At 38.0% G+C, this 22,289-nt stretch overlaps 1 protein-coding gene across 1 annotated transcript in view; it reads right to left on the bottom strand.

Moving 5' to 3' along the window:
* Nucleotides 1-22,289, bottom strand: part of LOC106959912 (neural-cadherin-like) — a gene marked incomplete at both ends in the record, with an annotated part of 118,587 nt that overhangs the window by 19,479 nt on the left and 76,819 nt on the right. Inside the window, 5 exons of the mRNA XM_015052765.1 lie at nt 2,535-2,655; nt 9,436-9,579; nt 18,824-19,010; nt 19,130-19,257; nt 20,378-20,627. Of these exons, the coding sequence (XP_014908251.1) occupies nt 2,535-2,655; nt 9,436-9,579; nt 18,824-19,010; nt 19,130-19,257; nt 20,378-20,627 (830 nt within the window). The remainder of the gene's footprint in view (nt 1-2,534; nt 2,656-9,435; nt 9,580-18,823; nt 19,011-19,129; nt 19,258-20,377; nt 20,628-22,289) is intronic.

Consider the following 22,289-nt stretch of genomic DNA (forward strand, 5'->3'; position numbering starts at 1 on the left):
GGATGGATGGATGGATGGATGGATGGATGGATGGAAGCTTGGGATGTTGTTTTATATCCCAACTCTAGTCTAAATGTCTTGATCTGTCTTTGTTCTTTGGTCTTACTGGTGCCGATTGTTCAGGTATCAGAGTAAACAGACCTGAATACAGATGGGTGCCATATTTACTGATGTATATCTAATAAAACATTTGAAAACCAGGCATCACTTTTCTTTCACTTTCCTATTATGCATTGCTTTGAGTTGGTATAGCAAATAAAACCCATTTCTATAACATAAATGGACTGAATTTATATAATATAAATCCATTCATACTGGACACGTAAAGTGCTTTACACTACAGATGTGAACATCTGTTTGCACTTATACACAGATCAGTTGGCATTCTACAACCTTAGGATTGTAAGACGACCTGGAAGGTTTGAGTTGTATGAATTTACTCACCCTTCCTACAGAAAGCTTCTCTGTTTTCTGTTCTGACTTAAACACATGCATCTCTCACATCAGACTCTCCCACACATCTATTAAGTCTTAACTCTACATCTGAATTGGTCACATCTAAGGTGAGTCTCATCTGGTTGGATGATGTTGGTAAATAAAAAAATTAAAAGTAGTGATATACTTTATGATAAGGAATTTAATGGGGTTTTTTATTATTTCAATGTAGGAATTTTTAATTTAAGGGTTTTTATAAACAATATCAAACATGCAAATAGAGAATTAAATTCCATTTAAAAAAAGAAAATAAACATTTTATTGCCTAAGTGCAATTTTTTGAGACATTATACTCCAGTTAAATTTAATATATTACTGATGTAGTTCACACATATTTTAGTTATTGATTAATCTATTGGTTTTTCTGAAGATTAATCAATTAATTTGATAAAAAATGTATTTTTTTATTTAAGCCTTTTTCAAACAATACTAGAAATACATAAAAAATGCAAATAAAAAATAATTTTATTCATTTTTAAATAAGGAAATAAACAAGTAGTAACTACTATTGACAATTATTGATTAATTCAATCAATGCGATTCTCCAAAAGACTTGTTTGGAGAATCAGATCACACATGCTTGCTCAGTCAACACGAAACAAAAATGTCTGAGATGTGCACCTTGAAGTAAAATCATAGGAAGAAGAAAAAAAAGTCTCAGATTACAGATTTCCATCAGCACCAGCTGCATTTTCAACAGGCAGCTCATTTAAGTCAAGCTGTTTACTTTCTGTATGATTTCTCTGTTAAGCAGATATGATAATGAAGCTGTTATCCACCATATGCACAATAATGACAAATTGCTTCATACATTTATCTACCATTGCATGACTTAAGGTGGAAGCTTTAGGTACACTTCACTGAGTGACTGTGGAGTCACCCTTAGTGCAGAAACTCCTGGCAAAATAATTACAAAGAACACAAAGGACTACACAGTTCAGTGGAAGGAGTGTGTCAGAAAACACCATGGGAGCTCTGTGAAGACACCTATAAGGAATGAGACTTCATTTTAATCCCTGCAGGAACGCATGCTGTGAATGAACGAGTTCAATGATCAGAAAGGTATGGGAAAAGTTGAAATGAAGAAATGGTGGCATCAGAATAAGTTTCTGTGGCTGCAATGAAATAATCTCTCACCTTACTGCTGCTTCATATCAGAATTTAACACATTAGATATCATATATTCCATATATATTTGTAAGCAGGTATAAGAAAAACTTTGGATGTTAGCCACTGCAGTAGCTAACTGTAACTCTGTGTGTTAATGCACATTAAGGCATATTTGTTGTTTAAACTATTAAAATAGTCAATATACATTTTTAGAGGAAATCTCAAGTATTCATGAATTTTGGCTCTTCATGGGCGCCTATAGTCCTTAACCCTTCCGAATACTAGGGGTCCTCTTTATATATTTTTTAAAAAGATACATAATTGTTCTATGCCTCCCTAAAGGTACATGGATAAAAAAAATACAAATGTTGGCTTCTCATACACACTGGATACTCTTGGTAACCAACCAAGCAACAGCTCAGGCTACTAAAGAGACTGGAAGCAGTAGAAGAAATATCTAACTTCCTGAAAACACTAAATATAAATTATAATGGCATCCAAAAACTCAAGGAAAAGTTATAGCTCTCTTCAAATTTCACAATATTTTCTCGTGCACTCCAGAAAATATCTGGTGCGCACAAGTTTCTTGTTTTTACCTGCGTCCCCACAGGGAACTGAGTACTTTTCAGTTACCTGAGGTTTATTTTGGATTTTTAATGACTAAGAGAGAAATACCCTGCTGGTCCTGGAATATGTACACGCGCACACACACACACGCAAACACAAAGAAAAAAAATCTGTCAACAAAAAAAAAGTCTGTTGAAACAAATCTAAAACAACCTAGAAACATCAATAAAAAAATAACTAAATAACTAAATTTTAAAAACTAACTGAATCATCTCCAACTTTAACTTTTATAGCCCAGCGCTAACGAATAGAAGAAGAGGAAAATGAAGTGTTGTGTGGATGTGTTGTGACAGAAGGCTCACCTTTTGTTCTGCTCATAGTCCAGAGGCTGAGCGATGAAGATGGTTCCCACCTCTGGCTCCACGTCAAACACGCCTCCTGTGTTTCCTGACGTGATCTGGTAACGCAGCTTCGCATTCCCACCTGCACCAGAAAAAAAAAAAAAAGAAGAGCATGCTATAATGCTATATAATACTCACAGGGTTTCTTCAAGTTTCACCTTGAGTGAAACACTTAACACTTTTTCAGATCATTATGAATGAAATTTAAAACCTATACATCCACACAAATAAATTAACTTTGTCCAGCCAACTGGTGATAAATATAGACTTACTCACGATAAGACACGAAAAAGCTAGCTAGCTAGCAGGCTAGCATCGGTATGTTAGCAGTAGCCTCAACAGCCTGGAGTTGCAGAAAACAATGCTTAATTTTAAACACATACATTTCAGCCCTTTTAAGGATGTGGGCACTCTGTACCTATAGTGTCATAATTTCAAAAGAAAAGAAAAAAGAAAGCCATAAAAAATACCTGCTTTCTGCATAAAATAAAATAAAATAATAAATAAATAATAATAATAATAATAATAATAATAAAGAAAAAATGCCTGTCTAAGATCCCGAGAATTCACAATACAATCTCTTCATGGTTGTACCTGAAATAAGCATCTTTGGTCATCTATTAGTGGCTGATCAATGAAATGCTCTCCTAAATGAAACCCCTGGTAAAGCCATGGCCTGCATCTCAATCCTCCACCCTGGATGTTAATGTGAAAGGGAAAGATGAGGCCTCTAAAGGCTAGATGAGATTCAGCGCTTATTAAGGAGATGAAAGTCAAGGAAGGAGGGAGCAGAATGCTCTAATCCAGATCGTTTTGTACTGTCTGTCTGTTTTCATTCTAAATGAGACATTAGGGAATACATAGGATTGCATTCCATTGATTCATCCTCATTGTCTTTTTTTTTTTTGCACTTGTATAAATCCCTTAAGCACTTAGAAAATACTGAAATCCAAAAGGAGGAGGAAAAGAAGCAGAACTGTACAGGGAATAATACAGCAGTTAAAATAAACAAACAACTCCAGAGAAAATTAATGTTTTTTCCCCCCAAATGTACCAATTTTGAAGTTACATCTCCTCTCTGGGTGAGGGGCTTTACTGACCCCAGAGTGCCAATAAAGATGAAGTCTGGTGCTGCATTCATGCCTTTCTGGTTACATTCTGTAGATCATGTTGCACTTATGCAATATGAATTTTACTGTAAGTTATAGTGATGTATTTATAATGGAAATGTATTACGTTTCGACTAATGGGTTCTTCGTCCAACCCAGTATGTTCCCCATCCTCCTAATGCCAATTATATTGAATGAATCACAACACAACTCAACCAAGAGCGTGCACTTTGACTTTTTTTTTTACTTTAAGAGAACTCAGATCAACCTGTTATTAATCATTGACTCCTAGGCCAGTGTTTCTGCTCTGTCCTCTCAGATCCTCAGTCGGTCGTGGCAGATGGCCGTTCACGCTGAGTCAGGTTCTGCAGGAGGTTTCTTCTTGTTAACAGTCCATTTTTCCTGTTTACTGTCATCACATGCATGCACAGTGTGAGGAACTGCTACAAAAGTGAGGATTTCATGTGATCAAATGTCTGTTACCACACGTTTGCACAGGAGGAGGGAAGGATTTCTGCAAGATCAATGACTCTATGTAACCTGCTGGATCAAGATGTAATGCATGTAACTGAAGGTTTTCACATGATTAGATTGGACTGACTAGATGTTTCTGCATATAAACTGAATGTTTATCTTGTAAAGTGCCATGAGACATTCAATCAGTGCTATGTAAAGAAACTGACCTAAAACTGAACTCAATTAGATAAAGGTTAAGCGCACATGCCTTGATGCAAATAATTGTGTCAAGGCAATTATAAAGTTTGAATTTTGTCTTGGAATAAAAATACTATTTCTACAATCAAAACTCCTTTCATGTGTTCTGTTGCTTAAAAAGAATGTGTTAGCCAGGTCAGAACTCAAAGAAACTTGAAAAGGTCTGACTGGTTCATCTCTGAATAAATTATTTAGAAAAGTCTGGGATTAAGATCAATTTATGGATAAGATGCACATACAGCATAAGAAACCTATTGCAAGCAAATCTTAAATAAATAAAAGTTGAAAAAATAAAGACAAAGGATGGCAGTGTCATGCCCCTTCAAGGTCTTTTGCCTCGGGCTGCAAGTCCTCCTCTTCACCAGTCTGCCTACAACATCGTCTCATTTGTCCTAACAACCAAAGTACTGAGTACACTGGATTCGGACTTCTTTGCTGCTTATGGAAACATGAATTCTGCTTTCTACCAAAAAATCTAGAGGGAGAATGTTCGGCCGTCATTTGCTGACCGTAGACTCAAGCACACTTTGTTTATAGCTGGAATATGATCTGAAGGAAGCAAACCAGCAAGTCTGCTGCTGTGTAGAAAACTAAATGACAATTTGAAGTATCCTAGGTAAACACTGCAAATGAACAGAACTGAGATGATGTGGTCTGGTCTTAATTAGGCTATCCGTGTTGTAAAGTCCTTCTATGTGGACGAATTAAAATAATTTTACCAAGAAGACAGGCCATAACTTCCTCCTTGTGATGTAAAAGACTGGCTGCTTTTCACCAGTATTGGTTAAGTTGTTGATTTGGGGAGTTTTTTTCTCTTTACAAGTGAAATCATAAATTGAAGAGTTCTTTTTGTATTTACTCAGGTTAAAATGTGCTATTCTGAAACATTTTAATGTGACAGAACATCAATAACAGAAAATCTAAAAGGAGGCAGATTTTTTGTCAGTTGCATTAGTTAGCAAAAATTACTAACTTAGCATTTCTAGATAAGTGAAATAAAACGTATCCCAATGTTTTCATTTGGTTATGAGATGTCATATGGAGTCTTTCTTATGTGAAACATTTAAATACTGAGACGGATTATGGCCATGCTAAGAAAATAATTGAAAAGAGAGTAATGTTAAAAAAAAACCTGCAAGACAAAACTCATAATATTCAGAGAATAAAGTCATATGGGAATAAAGTCAAAATAATATGAGAATAAAATCATAGTATTATGAGAATAAGGTCAGAATATTATGACTTTATTCTTTTATTCTTTTATTATTATGACTTCTTTCAACTGCATTCTCATACGACTACTCTCATAATTTTAATTAAGTATGGTAACTAATTTTTTTCTTAGTATGGCCCTAAAACTCCGTCAGCCAGCAGTACTATCAGCTAAAAGCTGTACAAGAAAGACCTAATTCAAATCCAGATAATAAAATATACACAGTTACTCCTATATCAGCCTCTTTCTCTCACTCAGGACGTAAAGGGGTTCAGTTTCTGTCAGCCTGAAAAAGGGAAGATGCTGCGACATAAAGCTGCTATATATGGAAGTTCATTTTCAGTCACATTACCTTTAAAGATAGAAAATGACACTGTGAAGCTCTGTAATAATCTTATCTACAGGATTCACATAGGAAAGGGATTATCATCCAGCAACACATTCCAAGTTTGGCACAGACCAATAGCATCGTGTTATTGCAGTACAAACCCTTAATATGGATGTAATATATATTTCAGTGTCTCTGTGGACAAGCATGACTTTATGTTCTCTAAAGGTATTTTGACTCCCTTCTATAAGGTCCGAGTCAGACAGACTGTGCTGCTTCTGGCAGATGAAAATATTGAAAACTTGTGACGAACAGCTCGGCGCACGCATCATGGGATATTCTAATTAAATGTGTTGCTGCACTTCCGATATAAAATTAAAATAAAGATTTCTCTGGTGATGCAGCCATCCAGCCCGACTGTTGGTGCACCAACACATCACCTTTGTCACTACCTACAGGCTCTGGTTATTATTAGTGAGTGCTGAAAGATATGTATTATACATGGATTTCACGACGTAGCATCGCAATTTGTTCTGCTCTTAGTCTAAAGACAGTGGCACGTTTTATGAAAAAGAAAATCTATTGGAAGATATTAATTAGAAAATGATCAAAATATTAATTTATTTACATTCAAATGATTACATTTTAAAAAAATATGTAAAAAAGAATATTAATGTTGATTTATTTCACTAAATGAATCCCAAAATTCACTTTATATAGATTGTGTAGATATAGATACATAGAGTGATAATATATTTTTTAGCATATATTTATACTAATTTGGATTCATATCACAGCTAATGAAAACCCCAGATTATTATTACTACACCAATCGACGCAGTAATTTATGCCATTTTATGTTATTCTAATTTATCAAGATGCACCTGTACACTAATGTCATCCTACAAAGTCTCCAGAAGTAGAATGACAATAAGAAACACATTTTCTATTGAGGTGAAGTGAATGACATGAATTTTTATGGAAATCACATCTGGCACACTGTGATGCAGACGTTAAATTTAAAGTTAGAAGAAAAGCTTCTGAGTGTCTTTACTTTGGAGAAGAGACACTTTTTTCTCAATTTTCCATCTAAATTCATGCAATCAAACCGAAAAGGTCAAACATTAGAAAAGCCTGGATCTCCTGCAGCTCTTTCAGTTTGTCCAACTGTATATTACATAAGAAAAAAAAAACTGATTTAATGTATAAATACGATTCTTTTTCCCTGTAGAAATTCTCCCTCAATATTATTTATTGGGGTGGCGACTAAAAACTGATCATTCAGAGACTTAAAAACAAAAACAAAAACAAAAAAATCTAAGAAAGAGATGAACAGAAGGACTGACCCAGAATTGAAGCATTGTTTATTCACTGTTATAAAAGAAACTAATATAATGGATGAAAGCTGACTACGTCTATAAAGAGGAGAGTTGCAAATGAATTCTGGCTGGCCTTCATTCACATAAGGTAGAGAGTTTATGGATAGATTTTCAGTGACCAGCACCCAACGGAACTTTGACTGTTCCAGTCGTCACTGCAGTGCTGCTGATAAAGAGAAAAAGTTCTGCCACTTTTCCAGAAGATGTTTTCCTGTTTTCCATCCAAAAGATGCTTCAGCTCATCCGACTGCTTGCCTTGAAGCTCATGACTGCTAAGTTACATTGTTCTTGAAGTTCCCAAGACGCAGCTGCTGAGGGTTATCAGAGCGAGAAGAAACAGGCTCAGCACATGACCCCACGCTGAGCCGAGGGCGCCGTGTTAAAAAGCTGCAGTCTCTCTGAGGAAGGTGCAGTCTGCGCTGTCGAGCTGCTGTCAGCTGTGGCTTAGTCTAGAGGTTTGAGTCTAAGTTGTTACAATGAGCCCTGAATACGCACCGGAGTGTTGAATCAACACCCTGTATGTTTGAGACTCTTATTTTGAAGTAGCAAAGGAAGCAGTCTTTAAATTGCCTGCTTATTTTGACTTGATAAGGACCAAAAAATGTCTATGACACCATTTTGTTTAAGCAGCATACAGTGACAGACAGAAGATGCTTCATAGCTTTCTAGTGATGCTAAGCTAAAGGACTTTGTGTTTCTTTCCAAAGAGTCGGGACTGCATTTAATCTTCTCGAGTAAAATATCTAACATTTAAATTGATTAAACTTGAACTAGCTAATTGTACACCGGGATGCTTTAACACATGGTTTGGTATTTATGGAGCCTTTATTGTACTGTATTTATAACAAATAAAAAATACATAATTCTCCAGCAGAATAAGCCATACCAGGCATAAACAATGACAGAAAAAAATAATAATAAAATTCAGAATTATGAAAGAAGTTTGTCAGTGGAGCTGGTTTCATCCCAGTCCTGTCACTCTTGGTCTGACACACTTCCTTAGATAAGCTGTCGTATATTGTCCACAAACAATCGTTGTTAGTTGTGCTTTTTTTTGTTTTATTAGATTGTATTGTATTTGTGAACTTGTTGATTAAACACTGCTGAACAAACTACAACCGATCCAGAGTCGGCTCCATCCATGACTTCTGTACGCAACACGCTGCTGTGTGACGGCAACGTTCTCCTTCTGCGCAAGCAGCTCACTTTGGAGTCGTATCCAGCTCACTCAGAAGTCTGCATGATACTGCATTGTTCCGTAGAATGATCATGCAAAGTAAATAAATAAATATATTGGAATTTAGCATCAAGACCTTCTGTGTGAGCGCAGCCAGTCTTTCCTCCATGTGTTCTCCATGCTCTTCTTGGGCGCTGGGAGAGTAGTTTTAAGTCATTAGATGTAGTGCCAGTGAAAGGTTTTCATCACAATTACGGGTTACTTTGCTTGTCATTTGCTGTGCTGAATGGTTGAAAGAACCAAAAGTGTTCAGGAATCCTTTAAAGAAGAAAACCGCCTCGTAGGCCGTTACCAGACTGAGATCCAGACGTGACAAGTTGAAGATATGAGAGAAAAAGAAGCTGATATAAGACTCCAGGGACGTCCGTCAGCTGCACCCGGCTTTTAAAGAAACCTTAGCTGTGAGATATAATTGACTTTAGTGATGGAGAATATTTTCAAGCCCAAAAAAAATCATTAGAGAACACATTTCCAATCCTTCAGAGTTTCTTCATGCAGCTTACATCAAATGTTATATTAAATTGCTTCTTTCACGGTGGCTGATTCAACCTCACATATTATTGTGATTTTCTTAGCTCTATAGCATGTTTTATAGTGCTCCCTTCCAAGTAAGCGGGCGTCAGACAAAAGCAGCAGAGTTAAAAGAGGATTTTTCTCTTCCTAAAGTGAGGGAAAAGCGAAGCAGTCTGGCAGTGTGGCTTGTGTAAATGTGTTTGATTATGCATTTCTAGCACTGGCCCCACATTCACGCCTACATATTCTATTCTGCCTCTATATCACCGGATGTCAAAGCACGCACACACACACACACACACACACACACACACACACACACACACACGTTCACATGTAGAGTCCTTTTTTTTTTTTCATTCCACCTACCTTCGTCCCCATCATTGGCACTAACTGTGAGAATAGCAAAGCCCACGTCAGCGTCCTCATCCACATCAACTTCATAAGACGCCTGTGCAAACACGGGCTTGTTATCGTTCACGTCGCTGATGAAAACGCGAACATATGCTGTGTCTGAAAATTTTAAAAACATACAGAGAGAGAGAGAGTGAGAAGGAGGAGAAAGGCAATTAAAACCAGAGGTTGCTCCTATTCTGTCAACGTTAACATGAACATCTGTTTTTTTTGTTTTTGTTTTTTTCCCTCTTGGTGCAGCGTTTTAGTCGCTTCGATGGAGAGTATCAAGAAACCCGAACGCATACAAGAAAACTGGCAATACTTCTACAAACACGTAAATCCTTTCAGCTATTATGTTACACCACTTTTTTTACTATTTTTTTACAAAATGTCTGTGTTGATTTTGACAGTTTTGCTGCAAAATTCTTTTCTTTTCTTTTTTTTTTACATCAACATCCAACCTAAGGCGAAGTGAGCTTCACAGGGAACCTGATCAGACGAGGATCAGGGCGATGCTCTGCGCCAACCAAGACACCATGTATGCTTCCTTTGATATCTGTATCAAGAAGTGCAAAAATTGCAAGGCAGTTTTGAGACTTAGATTAATTATTTACCGCAGGGCGGTGGAGTTGGTACACAGTTCATGGTAAAAAAAAGCAATAAATGGATGTAGCCTTAGAGCTGCACACACCGCCAGAGCTCTGCACATGTTCAGAGAGGTGGGCAGCAAAGGAAGATGAATGCAGGAAGTGACCGAGTGGATTTCAAAGCCATAGCTCCTCTGTGTTTTCACACACAGCACCCAACTCCATCCTACAGACTCGCTCTTTGGCAGAACTTCCTGCCAGCAGAATCCGTCTTATCAGGGTTGTTTCTGTGAAAACATGACAACTCACTGTTGTCTCTTGTCTATGTTTGTGCACTTAGATCTGCAAAGCAAACACAAAGTATTCAAGTGCCTTCCTTTCCTGCATTTGTTCTTTTTTTTTTTCTCAGACTCACAGACACACAAAAAAAATCCAAACAAATGAGGTTTGAATACGAAACCTAAAGCGAGAGACAGGCCAAGATCAGTTCAGGGATTTTGAAAGGAAATGTCAGAATTTTTCCCCAGCATTCTGGGACTACAGTTTGATTAAGTGGCATGTTTGGATGATTACAGGCAGTAGGTCATTTCCTGCTATTCAAGACGAAGAAAGATTAATTTCATTAAATAATCTGTCATTATATTTCCTTTCTTATATTGTATATGTATTCTGAAATAAAGAAAACCCTATGGTGCGCAGAACTAAATGGGGGGAAATGATGGGATTTCTGTGAAACCATAGCTGCATTTCCTTTTTAAATATTCGCAAAACTATTGATATTCTCCTTATCTTTAAAAAAAAAAAAAGACTCACTTTTGCAACAGTAGTGTTTCCATTAAATAAAAAATGCAATTAAAATCACCCATGAATGCGTGTTTTCATGCAATAAGACATTTAAAATCATGGCGGCAACAGATGTAAACACTTCAGCGATATATTCATAATTCAGTCATGTCACAATCAGCCATCAGCGTCTCACTCAGGCGTTGAAGCAGAAAGGCTCTTATACTTGGGAACAGCTACGTATATTAGTGGCATTTAGGGGAAACCGCAGTCTTTGATTTGAAGAACTTTGGACTCAACACATTTGAACAACAAACTCAACTTCTGATGAGCAGTTTGATGCTGTCAGAGCTCTGGTGGAGTCAGGCCAGTTCCTACAGCTGCTGCTGTGTACTAACTGGAGCGATGTGAAAAAAGTGTTTCCATTGCAGTTCTGTAAAATACACAAATGTCGATTATGGCTGAAAAACCATGACACCCTAAAGCAAAAAACGTTTATCAAATAGTTCGTTTTTTTTTGTTTTTTTTTTAATTGCTGTCTTTCTATTAAGGACATTTATTTTCATAATTCCACTTTGCTCAATTTTATGGTTAATGAAAACAAAGCTACTGAGTTCTGTCATATCATTAACATACCGTTTTCATGTCAGTGTATTTACCTCTGAATAGTGAGTGTATTAGAATGAAAGGTGTGGACATAATGTTCTGTTGCTTCAGAACTAAGTGCATTAAATCTGACAGGACGTCTGGAAATGTCCTTTCAATACGACAAGTGATCAGATNATCACTAGTCCAATAAATCAGAAAGCAGGTCAAACCATCAGTTTCAATTACAGTTCTAACATCCTGCATGCCGAGACGAGTAAACAGAGCATCGTCAAACTGAATTTCATCTAATCACTCTCTATAGCAACCTTAAATCAATCCAAACTACCAAAGTAAAAAGAAACAAAGCAGCAATGTTTGTGAAAACTAGGAATCCTGAGTCTCCAAACTTTTGATTAAAACTGTTGAGTCCAACATCGTCTTGGTCTCACACAGCTGTGTGGCTGTTGCATTCCCTCATCCAGCAAGCTGATCAACAGCTGTGGCAACTGGCAGGTGAGATTTGGCAGACTGGGACAGAGTTGGAGTTGACATTTGAGGTAATTTAAAACGTGTCTGACTGTTGAGAGAAGAAAGACCCAGCGAACCACTGAAGGACCTCACGCATGGTCCCCATACGTCTGTACCAGCACCCTGGAGGAGTAAGGCATGCAAATGTAGAACATAATTAGCTGCAACTGACGAAGCAGGGAAGAAGTAGTAGGAGGATGATGGTTTGTTTTTGTTTTTTCAGACAATGTGCAGCTGGCTCCACCAGAGCTCTCACAGCATCACAGTTCATAAAGCTGTGTGTCATTTCAACATGTTGAATCCATGACTATTCTGTAAAATCATCGACAATTTCCCCAAACGCAGCATACATAGCCTCTCCCAAGCAGGCAGGGCTTGTTGCTCCACTAAGATGCCCACATCTCCTCTGATTGGCTGATAGATAATGAGTACTAGCACCATGACTGAATTATGAATATATATCTAGTAACAGTTTTCATCAGTCGCTACCATGATCTTTAACCAATTATCACATGAACAAGCTGAATGCTGAAAATGATGGACAGCTGCAGGATACAAACACTCGGCCTCATATAAATGCTCAGAAGGAAACATGTAATAAACCCACTAAATTATGGTAAAGCCCTGGATATGATCCAATGCTGCCTGTGGCACTACCGGTCAGAATGACACCAGTTTTTCTCTATAGTGTCTATTCTAACCATGCAAGCATCTGAATCATCTACACCAATGGTCTGCAGGTACAACACTGATAAAAAAGTATTCAGTTCTTTTTCTTCATTTAGGTTTTTTTTCTACTGCTTTTGTTGATTTTACAAATCAATCATGGTTGCAATAATTTGTCTTTTTTGTTTGTTTTCTTGGCAAAAGAAATTACAAAAAAACACCTTCAATGTCAAAGTGAGAACTGATTTCTACAAAGAAGTAATTAAATGAACATATTTAACATAAAACAAGAAATTACAGAAATCTTCACCCCCTTCAAATAAAACTTTAGGTGATGCACTGTTGGCTACAATCAGAGTAAATATGTGTCTCTATATGGATTCAATCTTCCTCATTTCTTTCATACAAAACCATTCAAGCTCTGTTATGTACCATGGGCACCTGGGGACATGGCTCAAAGTTAGGCATAATTATGCTTCAAAAAATGAGCAGAAGTCAAAACAATGTGTTAATATAAATAAAAATTCAAACGTACAACCTTCATTTCTTTCGCTGTCATTCATTCCTTTTCTGGTTCATTCTACATTCAAAACAAACCAAGAACAACATCAAATCACTGCCAGTGTCTCTGTAGTTCCTGCACTTCTTAATATTTAACATCTGTTTACACTGTTACAAATGCCATGGTGAGCGAAACCTGAAGTGATATTAATAATCAATGGTGATTCATAAAAAATACAAACCTCTTTTTGAAAAGAAACTCATGCACTGCTTCTTCAAGAATGCAATACAAGAATAATTTGCTCAATCATTTCAACCTTGTATTTAACTGAGAATGATCGAGAGAAAAAAAAAGTATGAATATTCATTCTGACAGTGCTTGTAATATTACAGCTGATATGCATATAATAATTCTGCTCTACAGAAACAAAGTAGCATTTAAAAACTCCATGAAACCCTTTTTAACTTCAGTAACACACATTTCTGCCAACCAGTCCCAGCAGTCTGATTAGTATCAGACAAACATACTGAGTCTTAGATATTTGCATATCGGAGCATAAGCAATAATGTCAGACTTTATGAACTGGCTAACTACAGCCCTGCAGAATCATTAAGGTCGTGCAGCCATTTTGACTTTGGCAGCTGACTGCTCCACAGAGAGAAGTAGGAACATTATGCTGTAAAAACAGATTAAATCTTTAGATTAAATAAGGAGCTAAGTTTTTTATGTGCAGAGTTTTTTATGTGCCACGTGTTCAGAGTCTGTACTTTGAGTTTATTTTGTGTTCTTTAAAATACCTTTTTAAAATGTTCATTTTTCAGTTACACACCTGGCAAAATACACAATGTTTACAGACAAAGATCATAGTCAGATGGCAGTATGTATGACAAACGTTTGCATCAATTAAGGTTAACATTTATGAGTCATATTTCATCTTACTAGATTGGAATCCTTTACTGGGTACAAAGACAAACCGTCTTAATCAAGAATACTTAAATGTATCAGCTGGAGCTGTAAACTCTAAGGCAGGGGTCCCCAAGCTACGGCCCGCGGGCTGGATCCGGCCCGCCTCCTCATTTGGTCTGGCCCCCTGAACAATACCAGAGAGCATTCAGTGTGTTTTTTTCATATATATGTGGATTTTTCTTCAACCACCAGGGGGGCTCTTGAGCAGATATGAAACTTAGTTTCCCTCAATGGAATATATACTAGTCAGAATATATACTAGTCAGTACCAGTCACCGTTTCACTCACGGTTTTTTTCCATTTGCATTCTGGGCAAAAATCTATCTACAAACGCGAATATGTCGTCGGCAGTCATCCAGCCCCCCGCCAGTCAACAGTTTCACCCCCCCACCCCCCTCCAACAAAACTTTTCTAAGGTTTCTGTCTCGAAAAACTAAGACCGGCCCCTGACCAGAAAAGGGAACAGTCATGTGGCCCTCGCAGGAAAAAGTTTGGGGACCCCTGCTCTAAGGGATTTTATTTTTCATTTTCAAGATACTGTAAATTTTACAGTATTTCATCTTTCCTTCAGGTCAGAGGATAAACAATAATTATTATTCTTCCAAATGAACTCTTTCCATGAAAGTAAATTTGTTGCCAACAGCTACTTTCCAGGTCAGTCCCCTTTTCTTTTAACCTTTAGAGTTGCTAACAGAAGGCCAGCAGTACACCCTTAATAATAACAGATCTAATGGACCCGCAGTGTCTTCTTTGCCTCTGCTAGCTAGCTAATGTCTTCCTGAAGCTAGCTTCTTATCAAAGCTAGATAGCTTACACAACACTTGTGCAAGTGTTGTTAGTTTCCTTTTTACATTTCTTTTTCAAGTCACTTGTTAAGTCAAAGATGATCCGGTTAATATATCTCATACAGGTCTCGAGTGACGGCTGTTACGTCACAGAACAGTTCAGGTAGTTTTGCTATAATGCTAATTTGCAATGCAGCATGTTTCTCCTCATGGAAAGCCCTTTTTCCCCACCTGCTCTTTATTTTTTTTACTCTTCTGTCTTCTCTTAAGTTTCTCCCCACCAACTTCTTCATATTAAATCTTAAAGTTATGATTTTGTTTATAGAAGGAACTGATTTAGAAACAACTACAATCCATGGTTAAATTTTACTTGGCTTTAAAATGTCTTCAATGCAATATTTTAACCATGATTCCACCCTGAAAGTGGAAATCACAATTTCATATCCCTTCACAGCCACCACATGTACAAAAAACCTTACTGGGCAAAAAAATCTACCATCCATTTTCTTTACAGCCTTGTCCCTAGTGGGGTCAGGGGGGTTGCTGGTGCCTATCTCCAGCTAACGTTCTGAGCGAGGGGTGGGGTCACCCTGGACAGGTCGCCAGTCTGTTGCAGGGCAACACAGGACAAACAATCATGCACACACTCACACCTAGGGGCAATTTGGAGAGGCCAATTAACCTAACAGTCATGTTTTTGGACTGTGGGAGGAAGCTGGAGTACCCAGAGAGAACCCACACATGCACAGGGAGAACATGCAAACACCATGCAGAAAGACCTGGGCTGTGAATCAAACCCAGAACCTTCTTGCTGCAAGGCAACAGGTCTACCAACTGCGCCACTGTGCAGCCCCAAATCTACCATCAAATATTTATTTTAATACAGACTGATAATTTGCACAGTCCCTAAAGCTGTGCAAATTAAGTTCATATTTTGACTTTTTGACCACCAAACTGTTTGTACTGAAAAGTAGAAACATGTAGAGGGAAATAAACTATTCTTTCCAAGTACATTATCTGGCAGATTTAAAATTTTTAAAATATTTGTCCTATTTTGTCACATTACACTCACAAACCTTAATGGAAAACACAAAACAGTGTATATTTTTTTAAAATGGAAAGACAATTATATCTGATGTCACTGTCATTTTTCCCACTCTAGTAATAATCTGCAAGTGTGGCATACATTGATAGGCTCACATCCTGAGCCAAACTGAAATTAAAATGTTCACCTACACACGTTCGCAAAAATAGCATGAGCTCTGTTAGAAGGAGGAAAACCTCAAACATACATTTCTTGCCTTGCCATGGATTTTCAGATGGATTTAGATCTGGACATTGACTGAGTCAATGGAACACATAAGTATGCTTTGATCTAAAGCATTTCAATGCCAAAACGGCTGTATATTTAAGGTGCAACTCAGAAATTCATCTCTGTTCTAGTCACAGATCTTTGCAGCTTCTAACAGGTTTTAATTCAACACAGCCTGTGCTCTTTGTGTCCTAAGTCACCTGAAAGACTTGTGGAAAACTAAAAGTAGGCTTTCTTCTTTCCAGTCTTCCTTCTAAATGTGTTGAGTGGCCTCACTAACAGTGGGGACGAGTTGCTGTGATCCTGAACAGCCGTGTCTTGGTAGGTTTCTCACAGTTTCTAATGCGGTGATGTCTGACCACTTTGGAGACCACAATCAAGGAAGGTTTTGCCTTTTGGTTTTCCAACATTCTTTTGTAACTCTTTATGCAATTCATTTATCTATTTTTGGTGAGAAATTAGATGATTGTTTTAAATCTATAGATCTTCACTGGACTTTTGTTCCTCCTTTTATTGATCTCTTTAAGATTTCTACTGCCACCAGGTAAAAAATGATGAAACCACAACTTAGTTTAACATTTGATGCATTCGTGCTGAAAACTGACAGTAAAATGCAGTCCTTACGTTAAGCCGTCCACATTCTGCTTTGATTAACGGCCTTCAAAGTCTTTGGTGTTTTTTGGAGAAGGATTATGGACTTGTGTCTGTTTTGAGGATTTTTTTTTCTACCATCACCTTTTCTTATCCATCCATCTGTCTCAACAGCTGTTCTGTTTCTTCATCATCTCGCTATGCTTCTTGTCTACGTATGCATTTCATCTGGCAGCAAATGAGAGAGAGAGGGATAGGGAAGAGGGGGCTCGGGCTGACACGCTGAAAGAGGGAGATACCCTTTGGTTTTTGAGTAAAGAGATCGAGACGGAGCAGATGTGGGAAAAATAAACATTAACACTGCCTTCGATCGCGATTTGGAGGCTTAGATGAAGTCTGTAGAGCAGCTGTCTGCTGCACTGACTTCTTTGTGTTGCTCTGTTTTTCAAAAGAAAAAGCAATCTCCAAGATCTTGTTTCCTGTTATGAAAGGATTTTGAATTTGATGTAATAACATTTTATTTGCCGTAGCTTCCACAGCATACTCATAAACAGCAAGAAGAAGCTGTTCTATTTATTCATTAAGGTGTGTATGTCAACTTAACATGAAGTTTTACACAGAAAGGCCTTTACAGTTTGGAACAGGTTTAGTGGGTATGGCAATTCATTTTACCTTCCTACGATTCATTTTGTCTGTGCTTTTATTAGTGGATAATGCTTGACCACTGTAGAAATATCGTTAGCGTAGTATTCATACCTTAAAAATATGCCAAAAAAGACAAGACATTGAACATCTGAGTATTGAAATATATGGAACTGTGATCTGAAAATGATTAGGAACCATGCTTGCATCCTGGATTTTTACAAATAAAGTCTGCTTTTGAGTAAAGGTCACTGGGTGGATGTGGTGCTATTTAATATAAAAGTAAGGTGGAGGTTTTAAAATATCAGTACTGTGTGTTGTACATAATGTCTTCTCTTGTATTAAGATTTTAATATTATTGCCTCAAATAAATAAAAATCCAACTGAAATAACTAGTCAAATTTTTTATCATTCCTGAAATCAGTTCTTGCTAAACCTTACTGAATAAAAAAAGCATGTGCCAATTTAGATGAGTGTGGACATTCAGTTTTGGTGTCACTGTCTTCAACTGTAGGAAAACAGACAATGTATTAACGGTGTCAATCGGCTGCCTTAGCACAAGATTAAAACTACGTCCCTCCATACGAGTCACTAATCATAACCTGGACCAGATATAGGCAGAGAGAAGCTGTTTAATGAATGTGACCTCGTGGGGGTTTAACATGTTAGAGGAGAGGTTGTAACCTCTCAGTGAAGTGAGTTAGAGGGAGGGCTGTAGCACCTTCAACAACATCCCAGGCCACACAGTGGACACCGCTGGTTTACAGTTTACATCTGTTGTTTTTTTGTTTTAGGATTTCAAACTTTTATTGGACAGTTAATTGAATAGAAATATCCTGCTTTGTCACAGTGGGACTTAAGTGATTATAATATTCCTATTTTCTTTTTCACGAAACATCTGAAAGTGGAGTTTAAGTGAGTCCAGAGAAACTAACGTCTTCCTTCTGTAATAGCATTCAGCTAGAGGTAGAATCATCTTGGCTAGCTGCGGCTCCCACCCCTAACAGATCCCCTGGCACAGTGAAAAACATTGAGTACCCAGAAGAAATATGACTATTTTACAGTCAGAATATTTTCAAAAAACCAAATCTGATATTTTGTTCTCCATGTCATTTTGTTCCTGCAATAGCAGTTTTCATATTCTCACTGTAATTTTCCACTGTCAATCATTATGACCATATCTGTGAGCGAGCCGCAGACAGAAGAACATGTACAACCAGTCCTGTGCACAACTATCTGCTCTGCCAGACACATGGCAATCACACCACTAAATCTGACAGAGAGGAGGGAACGCTGCAGGTGTGTTTTTGATGAGGGAATAACATTATAACCTGATGCAGCGCTCAAAAGAGTCAATTTTACATAATACTGCTCCTACAAAGACGAGCTGTAAAGTGTCGCTCTAAGTTACCAGAGTTGGGTTGTCCATGCTTTCCTGGTCGCGAAGACTCCCAGCCATCCACAGACTGAACCTCCAAAAGGTATGAGCTTTTGGTCTCTCTATCAAACACAGCCTGAGAGTAGATGAAGCCCAGCTCCGAGTCGATGCGGAAATACTTGTGATCCCCACTGCGGTCCTCCAGCAACGAGTAGGAGATCTGAGAAGAAAGGTGGAAAACAAACCTTGGGTCTAAAAAAATAACATGCATTTCTATGTATTTACTGTCAAAGATTGTACACGAAAGTGATCAGTTAATGTGTGATTTTTTTTTTTTACCTTGCCATTAAGGCCCAGGTCCAGATCATTGGCTGATACCTGGAAAATCAAAGTTCCTGATTCTGCTCCTTCAGTGACTGAAGCCTCGTAGATGGAGGAAGTGAAGAATGGAACGTTGTCATTAACATCTGAAGATGGAAAAAGACAATTTTCCCTTCAAGTCAGAAGCACTTGATAGAAAATGCTTCTAGATCAAACCTCTTCCCTATAAGGACTGACACTAAGCCACAGATACACTAAATGTTTTTTTTGTTTTGTTTTGTTAAATCAGTACACAAAAACTAGAGAAATGCTATTAACTAAAGTTTTACAGTTTGTCTCTAATAAACCTTGTTTCTTAGTTACATAATTCCAGAATATGAAGTGCCTATTAGCAGCTTTTGTCTTTAACTGATAGAAGTCAGAGCATCACGTAAAACCTCTGTACTGAAGACCAATAAGAGATGCAAAACAAGAGAAAAGATTTTCAGAAAAGTAAAAGTCCAATTTAAACAAAGCAGATTAATGTCCAAAAGCATTACAGATTGTACTCAAAAAGTGCCACACATTAAATCTGCTGCTGCCTCATGAGCCTCTTTTCCTCCCATGTCTTCTGAGCAAATGTCTTAATCTATGAATAAAAAATTGGGTCTTAAATCCATTACAGACCTCCTTCTCCTCCTCAGAATAACTGCCTCTGGAGAAGTCAAAGAGCTTTCTTATTAAGACAGATATGGACAATGGGGAGGGCTAAAAGAGAAATGGAAGTTAGAAGAGGGACAGTAGGGGAAGAGAGGGTCTGTGAGAATTAATTATTTCTCACTGGATTAAGCACAAATGTGACTGAACAGCGAGTGTGTGTGTGATTGTGTGTGAGTGCAAGCTTTATAGGAACTGGATGCAGTGGCACCTGGAGGAGAAAGGTCAGGATTTCAAAACTTCACGTCAACAAAGTTCATTCAGACTTAAAAGACATAACCAAACAATAAAGATAGGCATAAATACAGTGAACAGGGTGTCAGTATTTATATGGGCAACAGAGACTGTGCATTGTGATCAAACGTGTTCTGAAAGGGTTCTGAAGTGAAGTTCTGGTCCGTTGTTCTACTTTTTGAGCTGCAACTCGTCTATCATTTTGAGTTCCACCAAGAATGGAGTCTGTGCTTTCCAATATTAATAAAGACACGGCTAAGCTCCACACATCACTTTGGGGGACTTGTTTACTTCCCCAAGTAACACAATGAACAGGAATGTTTCGTAAATACTTACCTGTGACATTCACATAGACCGTGGTGAAGGCAGCTAATGGTACAGCTGCCACATTCTGAGCGCGAACCCGCAGAATAAAGTTCCTGGTGGTCTCATAGTCCAGGGGCTCTGCCACCAGAATGGAGGCTGAGCCGTCTTCTCGATTGGGAGTCAGGTAGAAGCGAACCGGCATGTTGGTCTCTGGGACCATTCCATCCTCCAAGTTGTACGTTACCCTCGGATCACCAAGAGGGGATGTGGCTTTGATGGTCTTTATGGACCAGAAACAAGAAAAGAGGACAAAAGCAAAGTTAAGCTTTCAATATCAGAACACAGCTAGGTAGAATTATCCCCACCTAAACATCTTGCTCAATATATTAGACCTGAAAAAAACTAAAACTACAGTAGAAACTGGAAATATACACAGGCTGAGTGAAAAGCCCTTTTTATTCTCACTGTCAGGCATGACAGGAGACTAAATATTTGCTGTTTTGGAGTCAGGAAAAATTGCTAAAAGTTAGAGTAAGCTAAATATTTACTTAGGTTTTAGTCTGTCAGTTAAAGAAAGCCAAAATGACAATGTCCCAGCTAATATAGACCTCTAGCTTAAAACATTTGGGTTTAACTAAGACACACCTCTGAATGTTGAGATGTGTTAAGGTAATACCTCACAAACACACATCTTTCTTGAATCTTTGGGTCCAATTTCTATACCTGAAATACCCGCAATTATCTATCTAAATAAAAAAAATGTGGGAAACACTGCAGGCATGTCTAGGCACCATGTTCAGGAAGGAGACGGTTCTACAGTCTGTCCCAGAGATCACCATGTTGTCATTTTCCACATTGAAACAATTCCTGTACGTGGCAGGTTTCATGCGGTGTGGTGGTTGATGGTGAGGAGAGACGCAGGTAGACCCAGGATGTTGATGAAAACAATGAATTTAATGAAAATGCTCCACAGTCCAAATTACAGGCAGCACGGCAGAGCAGAACACAGAGGCTCAGGACCGGTAGCAACTGGATTAACGAGACTGACAAAAACGAGCAAATGCCGACACAGGACTTCACAGTACTACTGTGCCGGCAGACGAACTAACAGACATTAGACAAGGACCCGACAAGAGACAGAGACAACAGATGGACTTAAATACACACGGGGGTTATCGAGGGAACGAGACACACCAGGGAAACAATCAATGGGAAGACGCAGAGACAGAGACTCACAGGACAGAACTGAACACAGAAAACCCTTACAATAAGTACACAGGAACACAGATCATGACAGCAGGGCTGAAACGTCATTCTGTGAAGAAGAAGTCATTTTCTGCAAACCAACAGAAAAAGTCGCATTTGTGTTTCCAACACATTCAGGTGCACAGACATTCATTTTTGGAGAAACGTCCATTGGCCTGACGAAGCCAAAATTCAAATGTTTGACCTTTTAGGGCATCATGTATTTGGAAGAAAAGGTTTAATATGTAGGAAGGACTGGTCCAGCTTAAACAAAAAAAAAAAAAAAAAAAAAAAAAAGAAAAAAAATGGTATCAGAAGTAAATGACATGGATTCAGCATTTCAAAACATTAGCCAGGAAGTTAAGTTAAGGGATGAGCTCAAACGGCCCATCCAACTGGATTAGAACCATACGGATACCGAAATTAATGAATTAGCTAAATTAGTTACAAAGCAGCAAGTCAACGTTTTGGGGTGGGTGGCATCACAAAGTTACGACCTCAGTTCCACAAGGGTAGAGCTGAAACAGTGTGTCAGAAAGGTAGAATACAAATATAGCAGCTCTGTGGAGACCTGGGGCAAAAATCCAGGAAACTATAGTGAAAAGCTTGTGGAACAAAACCAGAAGTAATACGAAAAAATTTAGTATTACACGTAAACTTCCAGCAAATAAAGTACATCGTTTCCTGATATCGTGTT

Source organism: Poecilia latipinna, unplaced genomic scaffold, assembly GCF_001443285.1.
Source record: "Poecilia latipinna isolate Pla-1442-1.1 unplaced genomic scaffold, P_latipinna-1.0 Scaffold1130, whole genome shotgun sequence".
NCBI classification, from domain to species: domain Eukaryota; kingdom Metazoa; phylum Chordata; class Actinopteri; order Cyprinodontiformes; family Poeciliidae; genus Poecilia; species Poecilia latipinna.